General features: G+C 47.0%; 1 protein-coding gene across 2 annotated transcripts in view; it reads left to right on the forward strand.

Moving 5' to 3' along the window:
* Window positions 1–6,228, forward strand: part of LOC148515095 (volume-regulated anion channel subunit LRRC8E-like) — a 45,042-nt gene extending 38,814 nt beyond the window's left edge. For both annotated transcript variants that reach the window (XM_088480442.1, XM_088480441.1), the window contains 2 exons: window positions 3,120–3,274; window positions 3,806–6,228. In XM_088480442.1, coding sequence (XP_088336568.1) covers window positions 3,137–3,274; window positions 3,806–6,079 — 2,412 coding nt within the window. In that variant the 5' untranslated portion in view covers window positions 3,120–3,136 and the 3' untranslated portion in view covers window positions 6,080–6,228. The remainder of the gene's footprint in view (window positions 1–3,119; window positions 3,275–3,805) is intronic.
* Window positions 6,229–16,761: the final 10,533 nt, after the last annotated feature.

Genomic DNA, 16,761 nt, shown 5'->3' on the forward strand with positions numbered 1-16,761 from the left:
CAGAGTTGTGCCCCTGTAGCAGTGCCCCCAGAGTTGTGCCCCTGTAGCAGTGCCCCCAGAGTTGTGCCCCTGTAGCAGTGCCCCCAGAGTTGTGCCCCTGTAGCAGTGCCCCCAGAGTTGTGCCCCTGTAGCAGTGCCCCCAGAGTTGTGCCCCTGTAGCAGTGCCCCCAGAGTTGTGCCCCTGTAGCAGTGCCCCCAGAGTTGTGCCCCTGTAGCAGTGCCCCCAGAGTTGTGCCCCTGTAGCAGTGCCCCCAGAGTTGTGCCCCTGTAGCAGTGCCCCCAGAGTTGTGCCCCTGTAGCAGTGCCCCCAGAGTTGTGCCCCTGTAGCAGTGCCCCCAGAGTTGTGCCCCTGTAGCAGTGCCCCCAGAGTTGTGCCCCTGTAGCAGTGCCCCCAGAGTTGTGCCCCTGTAGCAGTGCCCCCTGTAGCAGTGCCCCCAGAGTTGTGCCCCCAGAGTTGTGCCCCCAGAGTTGTGCCCCTGTAGCAGTGCCCCCAGAGTTGTGCCCCTGTAGCAGTGCCCCCAGAGCTGTGCCCCTGTAGCAGTGCCCCCAGAGTTGTGCCGCTTGTACAAAAAAACCCACTTACCTTAATCCCCGCTCCTGCATCCGCCGCCATCCTGTCCGCCCGGCCGCTCCTCAGAACTATGGGAGAGACATTATAACGTCTCTCTCATAGTGTGAATGGAGAGAGGCAGAAGCTGGAGTTCAGGAGAGAACTCCATCCTCCGGCTAACGTGGTGCTGCAGGGAAGGAGCTGGGTGCCCGCTGGTAATAGCATCTCTGCTTAGAGTCTCCCTGCGGCGCCGGGCTGGAGGTCACTGGCGCCGGGTACAGCGGCGCACTTGGTTCACGTGCACCTCCAGCCCTGCATCCATTACCCCCATGATAGTTTTACCCCAAGTGGGGTAATTTACCCCTGTTCCCCGACCACTGGTTTACACGTATACACGTATATACAGTGCATACAAAGAAATGAACACTTGACATGCATTTACAGCAGGAGTGGGGAACCTTTTTTCTGCCGGGGGCTATTTGATCTATAATTATTCGCGGACCCAGTGCAGGCCACGCCCCCTTCGTGTGATGTCACATGGGGCGGGGGCCACGCTCGCCGTTGATTACTGCAATGCCCGGATCATCCTGAGGATGCTCCGGGGAGCTGTAAGGGCAGCGGTGTGACTGTCTGAAGCGTCCTAAGGATGCTCCAGGCGGCACTGCTGCATAGATTCTGGCTGCAGGGTACCATTGTAGGCACCTGCTAGCCAGATGAGGCTAGCAGAAAAAAGCTCAGAGGGCCAGACCAAATGATTCCGCCGGCCTTATATGGCCCCCGGGCCTGAGATTCCCATCTTTGATTTACAGAGACAAATGCATTATACAAGCATTGGGGAAATAAGCGTGCATATAGGCACACCGGCCCAGTCACTGTTCCTTGGTAATTGTGATGTTTATGATAACTATTATAAGTGACCAAGATGGCGGAAACACTCCTCAATTGCTACATCTCTGCAATGTACGTTATTCATGTACCTAAATGTTTATACACTCATGTACAGTGGCTGGAGGAATATGTAGATTCTTTACAGATGATGTATTTCCAGGTTCCTCATCTGCATCTATTCATAGTTTGTACAGTCTTTGCTCAGGACCTCCAGTTGTCAAATCATTTTGATTGCATTATATATATATATATATATATATACATATTACCTATATTACAATATAGCAGTATGGACAGCTCAGTGGTTAGCATTGCAGCCTCACTGCACTAGGGTTGTGTTTAAACACTATCTTTGTGGAGTTTATATGTTCTCCCGTATTTGCTTGGCTTCCATCTGGGTGCTCTGGTTTCCTCCTGCTGCAGACACACTAATTGGCTAATTGTTTTTTGATGAGGGTAACCCTAGTGCATATCCTTTCTCTGTTCCGCCAGGGTCAGAGGTTAAGCAGTAGGTTCTGGACTTTTTCTCATTTACAGCATGTATCTGGTTCCAATCAATGTAAATGTAGAAATCTAATACACTAACAGCTTTGTTACAAGTCCCCTAACTGCAGGGATTCGGCACATTGCTGTTATCCTCTCCCTTGACACAGTATATACCTCCGGGTTAGTGTGTTAGAATGGAGGAGTCTGTGGAAGGCTGATCGGGGCATTGTCTCATTACACAGATTATAACACACTGACAGGCAGATGTATCAAGCTCTGGAAAGTGATAAATTGGAGCGTGATAAACTACCAACCAATCAGCTCCTGTCATTTTTTATACACCGCCTGTAAGGTGACAGTTAAGGCGACACACAGAACAATGTAGGCAACGATACGATCTCGTTAACTATTTCCCTTGAACTCCTGAACACCCCAGACAAACGATATTGTTCATACACATGGAACGTTTGTACAACTATCAAACGATATATATATGGATCGTTAACGACTGCAAATCTTTAATGCTATATAGTTTGGCAGCAAACAACCTCCCGATGCCTTCTGTCTCCCCGTCGGCTGGCGCATAGAGGTGGAGGGGAGTGGCCAGGAAAAGTGCCGACAAATCGTTTGTTGCCCGTGAAATCATTCGTCGTTCGTACACACGGAACGATGTGTGTGTCAAATCGTGAAAGACTGGTCGTGATCTTTATGCAAGTACAAAAGATCACAAACCGCGACCAATGACCAGTAGGAGCGCGCATCATTATCGTGCCTACACACTGCAGTTTTTAATCGATTTTGTCGTTCCAATCTGACGAAAATGGCAATATCATTTAAAATATACCGTGTGGAGCCACCATTAGGAGCTGAGTGGTTGGCAGTTTATCACTTTCCAGTTTATCACTTTCCAGTTTATCACTTTCCAGTTTATCACTTTCCAGTTTATCACTTTTCCGAGTTTAGTACATCCCCCCCTACAGTGTGTGCAATCTGTTGAGGAAGATGGGACTCAGTGTTTGAGTGCACAGAGGCTATATTGAACAGACACTGGATTAGTTGTAAACTGATTACATAGGAAATGTATTATTTATTACGTTTCTTATATAGCGCAGCATATTCTGTTGTGCTTTGCATACATGGGGATTGGTGTGGATGTGACAATAATAGAATATTTACCATATTCCCTTTACTTCAGTCTAGCTCACAGTCATCATGATTCCTGTGGCAGAGTTCAAGCAGTTCACTGAGCAGCAGCCGGCCTTCAAAATACTCAAGCCCTGGTGGGATGTCCTGGCAGAATATATCACCATCGCCATGCTCATGATCGGGGTCTTCGGATGCACCTTGCAGGTAAGTAATCCTAACCAAAAAAGGGGAAACTACATTTTATCTTTCTATTAAGGATTAAATGAAATGAAAGGCCTCACTTTTACTTCTTCCTGAGCTATCTTCATTAATGAACCGCTCTCTGAGACCAAACCATCTAGGGTTAAACTGGCCAACAAGGCTTTGTGGTCACCACTAACCTTAGTCATTCTCAGTGATCCAATTCAGTATGACTTTGGTCTGCCAGGTTGGATTCTCTTACATCTTATCAAACACAGAATATTCCATCATGTTCCACTTTATTGTGCATTATGCATTGAGGTTTGTAAGTGCATTGATCTTCCCACTGAATTTAACTCTCCTCTTTTAATGTTTGTTATCCTTTCTCTTCCTGAAGACTCCTAATTGTAACTCATCACCATCTCTTTGCATTATAAGTAATTCCCTGTTCATAATATTTCTGGAACTCTTATTTTTCTTTCTTTTCTTTTTTTTGTTTTATTCACAAACCCATCTGACATCACCTGCTAAAACATGTTTTCTCTCCATTCACAGATAACTCAGGACAAGATCATTTGTCTTCCTAACCACACCTCTGCTGACGTTGTTTCACAAATCTCCTGCCAAGAATTCACCCAAAGCTCTCAAGCCCCAAATGCTAGTGATGAAGATCTATCTGGTTCCACTCCACCTCCGATTGCTACCTCGGCTCCCCCACGTGAGATGAGTGGACTGCGCAATAACTTGGACCTTCAGCAGTATAGCTTTATTAATCAAATGTGCTACGAGACTGCTTTACATTGGTATGCTAAATATTTCCCATACCTTGTGGTCATCCACACTCTTATCTTTATTATCTGCGGCAATTTCTGGTTCAAGTTTCCTGGCACAAGCTCCAAAATAGAACACTTTATCTCCATCCTTGGCAAGTGTTTTGACTCTCCATGGACAACTCGAGCACTCTCTGAGGTTTCAGGGGAGACAACACAGGAGAAGAATGCAGACAGAGAGCTTTCAAAGCCCAGCTTCGAGGAGAATAGCCCTGCAACCACTGAACTTCCAGTTCCAGAAAAACTTGTGGCAGAAACCTCTTCAGCTAGTGTTTTAGACAAGAAAGAAGGAGAACAGGCCAAAGCCCTGTTCGAGAAAGTCAAAAAGTTTCGGCATCATGTGGAAGAAGGTGACCTTCTCTATTCTATGTATATGCGTCAAACAGTGCTGAAAGTCTGCAAATTTGTTCTCATTACCGTATACAATGCTGCATTGGTAGGGAAGATACACTTTATTGTCCCATGTAGTGTGCATACCGAAGACATGACCGGTTACAACAGCTTCTGCTGCAACCACACAAAGGCCCATCTCTTCTCCAAGCTGGCTATCAGCTATTTGTGCTTTTTGGGAGTCTATGGTTTAACCTGCCTCTATACACTGTATTGGCTTTTCCGTCGCCCATTGAAGGAGTACTCCTTTCGATATGTTCGGGAAGAAACTGGGATTGGGGATATTCCTGATGTCAAGAATGATTTTGCATTTGTGCTTCACCTAGTCGATCAATATGACTCTTTGTACTCTAAGCGATTTGCTGTATTTCTGTCGGAAGTTAGTGAAAGTAGGCTGAGGCAACTTAATCTCAACCATGAATGGCCAGCAGATAAACTACGGCAGAAGCTCCAGCAAACGTCAGACGGTCGCATGGAACTTCATCTGTTCAAACTGCCAGGATTGCCAGATACAGTGTTTGAAGTGGTTGAGACCGAGTCTCTAAAACTAGAAATGCTAAGTGAAGCACACATTCCTCCTCTGGTGTCCAAATTAATAAGGTTGGAAGAACTGTGTTTGTTTAACTGCTCAGCCAAGGTACAACATGCTTCGCTGGCTTACTTACGGGATCATCTCAGGGTCCTTCAGATTAAGTTTGATGACATTAAAGAGATTCCACTTTGGATTTTTAGCCTTCGAGCCCTTGAGGAGCTCCATCTGATTGGCTACCTCTCCCAAGACCTCTCAAAAACTGCTACTCTGGAAAGTTTGCGAGAGTTAAAGAGCCTGAAGTTGCTGATTTTGAAGAGCAATCTTTCTAAAGTGCCTCAAACTGTTACCGAGGTAGCTAGCCACTTACAGAAACTTAGTATTCAGAATGATGGCACAAAGCTCCTCACCGTTAATGCTTTAAAGAGACTTTCTCTACTGAAGGAATTAGAGCTGATCCGATGTGATCTCGAACGGATTCCCCATGCAGTCTTCAGCCTTAACAATCTGCAGATGTTGGACTTAAAGGACAACAGCCTACATACCATAGAGGAGATCATAAGCTTGCAGCACTGCCGGAAACTAAGTGTTCTTCGGCTGTGGCACAACCAGATCGCATACATCCCCGAACACATACGTAAATTGAAAGGCCTGGAAGAGTTGTGTTTGAACCGCAATAAGATTCTTGTGTTACCACCTCAACTCTTCCTCTGTAACAAGCTTCGGCACTTAGACCTATCTTTCAATGAGATCCGAGAGCTGCCCCCAGAAGTTGGAGTTTTGCAGATGCTGCAGTACTTGGCTTTAACGGGGAACTTTTTGGAGGACCTTCCCAATGAGCTGTTCTTCTGCCAGAAGCTTAAGACTTTGAAGTTGGGACAGAATAAACTTACAAGCCTGAACCCCAAAATTGGATCTCTTGTTTCCTTGGTGAGACTGGATATAAAAGGCAACAGAATAGATGTTTTGCCCCCAGAACTTGGAGGATGCGTTGGTCTTAAAAAGTCTGGCTTTGTGGTAGAGCACTCATTACTGGAAACACTGCCGCTTGATCTGCGGGATAGGCTAAGTGAGGAGTGATGAAAGGGTTGAATGCTAGGACAAATGTTCGTGGCTGATTACGTCGTGTGAGATACAGGAACTTGCACTAGGTACAGGGAAAACAAATGTAGCTGGTAGTCTCGATGTCTAACAAAGATATGAACAAATTAAACCTCATTAGGAAAAGAGAGCTAAGTAATAGTTACGAAGTGGTGGAAGAAAATGGAAAGTTAGTTCTTGAGAAGGATATCAGTCACCTAAACTCTTTCTGACTTTCTCTTAGCATGCATTGTGTATCCTTACCCCAATAGTGGCCTTACAATTCCTAACCCCTATTGGCCTTTTTTAAATTTATTATGTCTGCCTCCACAGTACCAGGTTGTAAGTATGTCCTTGCTTAAAACTGGTCAAACGTGTATCTACGAAGGTTCCTCACCCACTGCCCACGTGAGAATACCATTACAAAGTGCAGTTACTCAGCAGACTGGCATTGGAGAAGCACCACCTGCTGGCATATAGTGGCGCTTCAAAGCTGGCCTTTCTTTGGATCCCTATGCAGTAGCCCTTTGTGTACTTAGTTTTATCTGAAACATTGGGCACGATTCTATTCAGCGCGATGTAAATAACACCGGGAGTGAGCTCCCGGAGCTATTCAATACACCGCGCTGCCAAGTCCGACTAAGGATTTCTTCTCTCATCCCTCCGGGGATGAGAGAAGAAATCCGCCAAAAGTCCTGGCGCGAGGCTGTTTTCTGCCCTTCGCGCCTGGAAAACAGCCTCGCGCCGGGAAGTTAGGTCGGGGAATGCCCGTTATCGCGCCTAAAAACCCTTTTTAAGGCCCGAGAACGAGCCTTCCCCGACCTAACATCGCGATGAATTGAATAGCTCCGGGAGCTATCTCCCGGCGCTATTTACATCGCGTAGAATTGAATCGTGCCCTTTGTTTTTATGAACTGACCAGCATAAGGTCACTCGTATTACTTTGATGTACATTTTTTTTTTAAATTATTTAAGATACAAATAAACATTTCAATAAATAATTGTATATTTTCTTGCTGAATATTGGCCCTGATTCAGACCCGGTCGCTCTGAGCGCTCGCTCTGAATCAGGGCCACCCCCTTTGTTGCGAGACCCGGAGCGACGGAATGCCTGTCGCTATCCGGGTCGTGCGCATGCGCTCTGGGCCACCATCGACATATACCGGTTGAGTCCCCCATATCCAAAATGCTTGGGCCCTGGGGCATTTTGGATATTTGAATATTCTGTATTTTGGAATATGTACATACCATGAGATATCTTGGGAATGGGACCCCAGTCTAAACACAGAAGGCATTTATGTGTTATATGCACCTTATACACACAGCCTGCACGTCATTTTATACAACATATTCAATAATTTTGTGGCTCAAACAAAGTTTACGTACATACATGAAATTAATTTGTTTCATATACACCTTATACACAGCCTAAAGGTCATTTTATGCAATACAGTATTTTTAATCATTTCGTGCCTTAAACAGTTTGTGTACATTGAACCATCAAAAAGCAAAGTTTCACCATCTTAAGTCATGCTAAAAAATTCTGTATTTCGTAATATTTGGATATAGGAGACTCAACCTGTATCCTTTAATAGGAGTTGAGAGAAATTGGCAATCTGTGATGGGCACCCGCTTGTGCAGCTTGGCTAGAAGAACCCTGCACCATCTGCTCCAAATTGTAATATGTACAGAGTGTACCATGCTAATGTAAGAACTGATCTGTCACATTACTGGTGTGACTGAGAGGTCCCGGAGTGGTACACCAGCACATAACCTCAGGACGTCTAATGATGGCGGTGTGGAAATAGTAATCTAAAGGCACAAGAGCACCGTGCATCCTAACACTGTGCAGTGCAATGGCCTAGGAGGGCTGGCACCAAACCACTACAAGTGAAACAGAGTCGCAGGCACTGGGGACATTTATTTAAACTGCTGCATGAGACAAGTCTGATGCGTGGAATTCACTTCATATAAAAGCACATTAACGTTACATAAATGCTAGCAATCTGGCATTATTCTTCTGTGCTGTTGGAGGACCATGCTGATTTGGGGTTGGTAGCAAAGCAAAAAAGAGCACCTTGGTAAAACCATGTTCCACTGCAGGTGGGGAAGAGGTAAAATGTGCAGGGAGATTATGATGTGATAGGGGTGCTGTTCAGCATTTGTGGGCTACATGCAAAAACAGCTAGTACTGTATTTCCTCTGCATGCAGAAACAATAAATTACCTGCTTTTTTTTTTTCACACTTTGCTCCCAACTCTGATGCCGCATATCCACTAGGCGATATTAATGAGCGATTGCACGATTATAACATCGTAATCGTGCAATCGCTCATTAATCGTGCACTATAATGTCGGAAACGACCAGCGATGCACGCTCCCGCTGGTCGTTTCCGATATCAATCATCGGCTGAACATGCTGGTCAATATGCCGATAACGACAGATTGGCCATGTTCAGGGATGAGGGAGGGTGCCTACACTGAATGACTAATCGTTCAGTGTAGGCACTGCAGGGGATGGGGAATGACTGTACGATTACAATGTCTTTCAGTAGTCGCCTAGTGAATGTGCACCTTGAGTCAGCTGCACAGTCTGAGACTCACTGCTTGCCATCATTGCCCTCCTCATATAACAACACCTGTCCCATGCTGTATCCTGATCACACAAGTGGACGGGACTATGGGCCTGATTCAGACCCGGACACTATGCTGCGCTTGCATTGTGCGATTTTTCGCAATCAGCGCATGCGTATGATTCGCAATGCGCATGCGCGAACCAGTCAGTGTGATGGGAAAGTGCTCGCTCGGCAGTCGGACCGCTATTTTGGGTGACAGTGCCGTTTGTAGGTGGTAACGGGAAGGTGCTTGTACACGGGGGTGTGGATGTGTGAACTCAGACGTGCCCGACCGTCAGAACGGCGTTTAATGGGTGTGCATAATTGGCAAAGTAGCGTCATTACACACGTGACTGGGTTGTATTTTAGCCTGAACTGCTCGTAATGTTGTGGTGGGAAAAGGCTACCACAAGCGCTGCGAGCAGCTCCGATGGCTCTTGATGTTCCCGATTAGTCCTACAACTGTCGGAGATGACGTGTGTTGCGAGTGGGAAAGGGGGGCGTCTTTATACAGGTGCGAGCGCATAGTGCGGCCGCTCGCTATTACTTAGTGGGCGGCTTTATGCAACGCAGTGCGAGCGCATGATTTAAATAGCCGGCCCCTTTTAGCCAGCGAGCGGCCGCAAATAGCGTCTGGGTCTGAATCAGGCCCTAAGGTCTATGGTAAACTCCCAGTTTGTACAGTCCCTGCTCTCTGAAACATTTGAGTCCAAAGCACTTAAAAAAAATTTAACTGAAAGCAGCCAATCAAATGTTTTAATTTGTTCCATTATAAAACTCCTGGCTTCAAGGGACTGTTCCACCGTCCGGCGTAGCCATGACTTTGCCGCGATTGTGTGGGTGTGTCGGAACATATGTCGAGACATCTTCCAATGGTGCGTGCAGAACTTCTAAGGTTATTTTAGTGGAGATGAAGGGAGCTGGGAAGAGTCTGGCTCTGGGGTACTCAACATGCAACCCTCCAGCTGTTGAGGAACTATAAATCCCAGCATGCCTGCCACAGTTTTATTATGCCCTATTGGCAAAGCTGTGGCATGCCATGCTGAGCATGGCTGCTTTGTAGCATGGCTGCGTCTGATTGGCTGCTTTGTAGTTCCACAGGGCCGCAGGTTGAATACCCCTGGCCTAGCTCTTTCAAATGGTGGTATGTCATGCCCACCCCCTAATGCATGGCAGTGTCCCTCCTGTGGTGGTGCACCCATTTCGTCCCAAGTTGGTTAAATGTTGATTGATCTGAAAATGACTGACTTGCTACGGGGTGAAACATACATTTCTCCTAATCACTGCTTTCCATATATATCCTAGCCAGCCATTTGTTTCTGCAAGAGAAATGAACTTAGGACACTACGGGCACAGTAATCCCCTTTACTAATGAGTTACTGTCTTTCAGAGCTCAGGAAGTGTAGGCTGACGATTGGCTGTGCGTTGTGTCTATGGCAATTATATCATTGCAGATACAATGATTACAATGTCGGCAGTGACTTCTGGCAGTATAAATGAAAGAGATCCGGAATCTTTGCAGCCAGAGCATAATGTGCATGTGGCAGGAGAATTAGGGAGGGCACAGGTACGCCTCTGTAATTGGGCAAACTGGCGTCTGTAATTATTATGCTCTGGACTAAATGAGTCATGAATCTGTCATAGCGGCTTACAGGGAGAGGCCGCCCTGGACTGATGACCAGCTTGCACACTTTGGCCTAACAAAATAGTAGTATAGCACCATCTTGTGGTAACTACTGAAAACAATATTGCTGTCCTAGAAAAAGCAAATAGAAGCTGAAAAGAGGAGGAAGATATAATTGTTACAGGTGTAGAAAATGACCGTGTGTTAATATATTGATCAGACGCTCTTTGACTATAACAGGAATGTTTACAAAGTGCATATTAAATACATTAATGCACGTATGCAAGGGCTCCTTATAGGAAATGCAGTACACTGGGCTACTCATCTTTAAAAAGTAGATCAAGTAATCCAGGAGCAAGTTCAGGATTTATCACAGGATTGTGTGATAGCACCTCTATCGTCCACCCAAAGGACTCTATGATTCTGTGTCTCTCTCCATGGGCGACCATTAAACTGCATGGGTACCATGTGTTGATATAGGTGTACTATTTGTGGTGATCAGAGCAGGGGTGTATTTATAATGGGTGCAGGGTGTGTGGTGCACAGGGGCCTCTGGGTCCAGGGGCGTGTCCGCACACATATCATACTTACCTCTCCGAAGTCAGCGCTGTAAATACGGCTGGAAAATGGCCGCCGCTGCCATTTTTCCCTTTTTTTGCACATGCGCAGTACAGGGAAAATGGCCGCCGCGCCCATTTTCCCAGTGACCTGCTCGTGCGCTATAGACTCTGGGCACACACACTAGTGCCCAGAGCATAGTTGCTTACCTTTAATTTCTCCTCCCCGAGAAAGGTGAAGGAGGCTGGGGGCAAAGGATGGTGATGGGGGTTGGGTAGAAGGTGGCAGGGGCTGGAAGCAGAGGAATGTGCCAGGGAATGGTGGAAGGTGTTACATATATATATATATATATATATATATATATATACACATACACAAGTACAAAAAAGACAGCACTCCACCTCACTTGAATAAGATACTGATATCCTAGGTATTCCGCAAAAAGGATCCAAAATACAGCAACTGGAAGGCGGCACTCTGTAAACATCAATCAGTTTAAACTGCCTGTGTTCGATTGATGTTTTACGAGCGCCGCCTTCCAGTTGCTATATATATATATAATCATCTACTGACATTGCAAAAACTGCATATATCACAGTAGGTGTCACTAGGGCAAGTTACACATATCATATACGCACTATAAATATATATATATATATATATATACACTATATATTTATAGTGTATTTATGATATGAATATGTGTATCTTGCCCTAGTGACACATACTGTGATATATGCACCTTTGTTACAGTTTTTTGCAGCTCATTGCAGACTCGATAATTCCCTACCTGCCTGGCTGCTGTGCTTAGTACTGTAGTTCCTGGCCTGAGATCTTCCGTGCCTGTCCCTCTGTTCTGCGGCCTTGCTGGGTGCTGCTGATGATTGATGCTGCTGGTGGGCGGAGGGCCTGTCAGTGTGGCCAAACATCCTGCTGGGGCGGGCCGCGGCCGGAGGTAGTCGCAGCACCTGGGACTGACCGGCGGGCCACAGAAGCGGTCCAGGTGACGTCGGAGACCCTTGTGTAATGTGCAGGCACACACACAGTCACTCTCCGAGAGAGCACTGTGCAGTGCACTGCAGACGGCGGCACAGGACTCTCCAGGAGTGTAGGCGGGGCCGCGTGACGCGGTACTCGCGCAGTGCTCCGCTGGGAGCACTTTTATCGGGCGGATTTCTTGGGGCAGAGGGGCCCGTCCACGGGCCCCTTGGGTCCCGCTGGGCCCTAAGCGAGCGCCTAGGTTGCCTAGTGGGAAATCCGGGCCCTGAGTCCATGTATAGACACAAGGCCTGATTCAGTACGGATCGCAATAGCGATTACGCACGCAGTCTCACTGTGAAGATATGGTAATGATTGCGATCACAATGCCATACGCAGCCTAACATAAGGACGCCCACCTTACCTTACACACATCTGTATTACTTAGCAAGACTGCAAAACCATTGGTAACATCGAGTACAATCGCAGCCTCATGCACACTTGCGCAAGGTCTGACCTTACTCAGGAATTGCTAACCTCATCGCACGTAGTAAAAGCCCAAGCTGTGTATGGCATTGCAGTCTCTAATTTATGCACGCCCCTGTAACGGCGTTCAAACGCTCTGGCACGCCTGTGTTTCGTAGACCCCCTCCTTCACCACCCCCAAATGGTACTTCCTGTCAATCACTCTGTGATGGGTCTGCATAGTCACTGCAATCCATGCGCAGAACACAACATCGCACTTGCGATCGCTGCTGAATCAGGTCCACTATCCATACAAGGAATCCTGCCACTCCCACACCAGTTCTCTCCCCCAGACCGCTATGGCACAGAGCAACGCATGCAAACCAGCATCACCTAATCTGAGCGGCTCGCAGACTGTTCATTTGTCAGCACAATTGTATTGCCCCATAAGAGTGATGGTTAGAATTGGTTGGGCTACAGGATCATCAACTACACCTGGAAAAAAAAAACCTTTGTGGGTCACACTTTGGATGCTATTAAGTTGTCTATTCAGTACACATCATGGAAAAATACATACATACAGTATGCACAGAATTACAATGAATCCTGTCTAAATATAGTAAACAATGTACAATAAACACACTGTGTAAATGGGATGTGGTCATAATTTCCGACCGCGGGGATTCCGGCGCCAAAATCCGGACACCTGTCAGAATCTCGGTGCCAGCATCCCAAAGGGTTTGGGTTAGGTAGTAGGGGAAGGGTTAGGTTTAAGGTGCGGGAAGGGGGGGTTCACAAAAGAATTGATGTAGAATTCCATATGGATATTTATAGTGTTGCTGATGGGGCCTACATGGATTTTGGACATAGTTGTATCTAGGTTACTCGCACAAGACATTGAGATTCTTGATTGGGTATTATGTACAGTATATGGGTACTAAGAATCTTCTGCAATGTAAGACCTCTATATTGGAGATTAATATATATGAACCTTTTAAGGCATGATATCTTAAATCCCAAAAGTACAACACTGTTTTCCCCAAGCCTCAGAGATTTTAGAACCTTGATCTGTGGTTGCGTATATATTTTGGGCAGCAGCATTACACAGACGCACCCACTTCTCGCCCCAAGGTCATACAGCCCTACGCACACAGATTGCCGCTGGCCCTACACTTGCCCCTACACTTGTTCCTAGGCCACCCGGTATTGAGTTTTTGATTTACTACTTACCTCCATTGGGCACACGGATATGTAGCCTATTCTTATTCCAGAATACATATGATTCACCGGTGGCCGGGATGCAGGCGATCAGAAGAACGACAGCAGTATCCCGATGGTCAGGATCCAGACAGGTGCCGGTAAGTAGCCTAACCATCTCCCGGTGGTGCCTGACCCTAACCTCCCTCTGGTGGTTGCCGTCCAGCATCCCGTCTGCTGGAATCCTGAGCGTATCTCCTTATTCCCTGGCATATACCAAACAGGATAGTGAAGGTTTTAGCAATCTGTTGAGTAGTTTTTGAATTAACTTGGAAAAAAACACAGACAAAATTCTAAAAATGGCAAATTACAACTATGTAGATACAACCTATATACTATGTCTACAGGGGAAGCAATCGGGAAGCGGACTGCCTATATACCGGCAGCCGGCTTCCCGACTGTCTTATCCCGGCAAGGGTGAAATGCTGGGCGTCTAGATGTAGACGCCCGCATTTCCCCGAGACCGGCGCCCGGCATCACGATCGTAGTGATGCCGGGCGCCACGAGCGGACAGCCGCGGGGGGGAGGGTTAGGTTTAGGGCTCCCGGCGGGGGACTTAGGGTTAGGCACCCCCCGGGGAGGGTTAGGGTTAGGCTAGGGGGAGGGAGGGTTAGGGTTAGGCACCCCCGGGGGGGACTTAGGGTTAGGCACCCCCCCGGGGGGCTTAGGTTTAGGTAGTGGGGAAGGGGGGGATTAGCGTTAGGCACTTGGGGGGGAAGTTAGGGTTAGGCACCCCTAAGGAGGGTTAGGGTTAGGGGGGTTAGGTTAGTGGATACTTACCTATCCATGATCGAGATTTCCAGCGCTGTCGGGCTTCCGCTGCGTCGCACTCTGCTCCTGTCGGGCTGCCGCTGATGGGAATCGAACCGCCGGCCATGCGGCCGGTGGTATTTCATACCCATTCCGTCTACAGTAATATGCTTAAAAATGTTACAATTATAGACAAAATTACAATTCTATTTAGAATTGCTTATAGACTGAAGTAGCATTGTTAATAATGATGCTTGTACTCGCACATTAGAACTGGAGAAGCAATGAACTCCAAAATGGGTCTCTTGGAGATGACCAACATCCTATAACCACAAAGCCCATGGTATAACTCTTATCCTTGTGAACTTAATATGCAGGTCCTACAGCACTATCAGACATGAGCAAGGTGCAGGTTCATGCTTTCAGTTGTTATGGATAAATAGTGGGAGATGTATCAAACCTTGAAGAGATAAAGTACCAACCAATCAGCTCCTAACTGTCATTTGACAGACAGAAGCTGATTGGTTGGTACTGTATGGCACTACAAGTCTCAGCATAGTAGTGCATCTTATTATGTTTTAAAATTAGGCTGTGCAGTCCAGCCTCTCCCCCATTTTCCTGAGATGTGGAAAGTAGTCAGCATATTGCAGGTAGTAGGACATGGTAGCAAATGAATATAGTTGACCGACTGGCAGTCCCAGTGGTATTAGACACCGCCCTGGGGCTGCCTGTTCTTTGTGTGACTAGCAGGGACCCGGGGATCTGACTCGGGTATTTAGCAGGGTTAGCCACAGGTCGTTCCCATGCAACCCTGCAGTGCAAATGGTGCGATGCGGGTCACGATGACCCGGATCGCGCCGCATGCTGGATGATGGTCCGGCTTCAGTGGCGCTTGCAGATGATGTCATCTCCAAGCGTCCACTTCAACGCCAGAAGAGCTGGGTCACTGCAGACTGGGCTCCGGTGTGAACGACGCTGACTCGGGAATATCCTGGGTCGGTGCTGGGGAAGTTACGGGTCTGATCCGGATTGGAACCCTGTTCCAACCTCCAGGTCAGACCCGGAACTTTGGTATAAAAGCGAAATAACAGATGGGGATGTTGCAGGATGATAGGGTGACATTTGCAAATAAACTTTCAAAACAGACTTGCTTGAGGTGTGCAAAGTGCAGCCAGGCAGAAATGAACCATCAGATGGATTACTTGTGGAGAAAGGACAGATGGGGTTCAACTAAAACATGAGTTCTTAGTTGACATGCTTTGGATGCAGACTTGATGATGGTAGGCAAGATTAAATTGTAGATACCAGAATTATTTCAAATATTTCAGAGATCCCACCATAATGATATAGTCTTCTGCTATCTATGCTGGTTCGGTCCCTATCTAAAAGAACAGGTGCTGCTTTAAGGGGATGTAGTCAGGAAGCCGACGGTCGAAATGCCGACTGCCAGTTTCCCGACAATGAAAGCCCGGCATGGGACTAATAATAGGCGTCTAAATACCGACACCTATAATTAGCCCCACACTGTAATCCCGACGCCCGGTATACTGAACGTAGGTAAGCCGGGCGTCGGGAGCTCATAGCCGCGGGGTGGAGGGTTAGGTTTAGGGACTCCCAGGAGGCAGTCCCCCAGGGGGGTTAGGCTAGGGGGGGTTAGGGACAGGCACCACCGAGGGGAGATTAGGGTTAGGCACCCCCCCGGGAGGGTTAGGATCAGGGTGTGGGGAGGGGGGGATTAGGTTTAGGCACCCGGGGAGAGGTTAGGGTTAGGCACCCCTAAGAGAGGGTTAGGGTAGTTACTCACCTCAGTCGGAATCTTCATCTGCCGGCCTCCGGCGTCGGGTGATGATCCGCCGTGCTGAGGTCCGGCAGTCATACATACCGATTCCGCTTTAAGTACCAAACTCTGGAATTTCTGTCTAATGATTCTAGGGAGTCTATGTGCCTTGGAGAGGGATACATTGGACTGAGATAAAGTACCAACCAATCGGCTCCTCTAATTTTTCAAACACAGCCTGTAACATGACATTTAGGAGCTGATTGGTTGGTGCGTTATCTCTGTCTACTTTATCTCTCTCCAAGGCTTAGTACATAGGGGTGTATAATATATGCTGCGATAAGTGGGATCATTTTGAAACAGGAAAGTAATTTAAATGCAGAGATTATGTAAAATTTTAAGATGCAACAGCTCCATTTCTAAAAACGCACACTTTAGTGTCTGTTACCCCCTGTCTCTGTGATTCACTCCAACTCATTATATACTGCTTGAGTTTGAGCATTTTCATTCTTGCTCTCTATAAAGTGACACCTTAGTGGGGGAAGCACTGCCAATTTATAGCAAAGAGGGCAGATCTACAACCAAGGCATGGCCAGATTAACAATGGGGTGGATGGAGCTGCAGCTCCAGGTGTTCACATAAAAATACTGCAAGCACAT

The sequence above is a fragment of the Taudactylus pleione genome, unplaced genomic scaffold (assembly GCF_031769625.1).
Source record: "Taudactylus pleione unplaced genomic scaffold, aTauple2 ptg000253l, whole genome shotgun sequence".
NCBI classification, from domain to species: domain Eukaryota; kingdom Metazoa; phylum Chordata; class Amphibia; order Anura; family Myobatrachidae; genus Taudactylus; species Taudactylus pleione.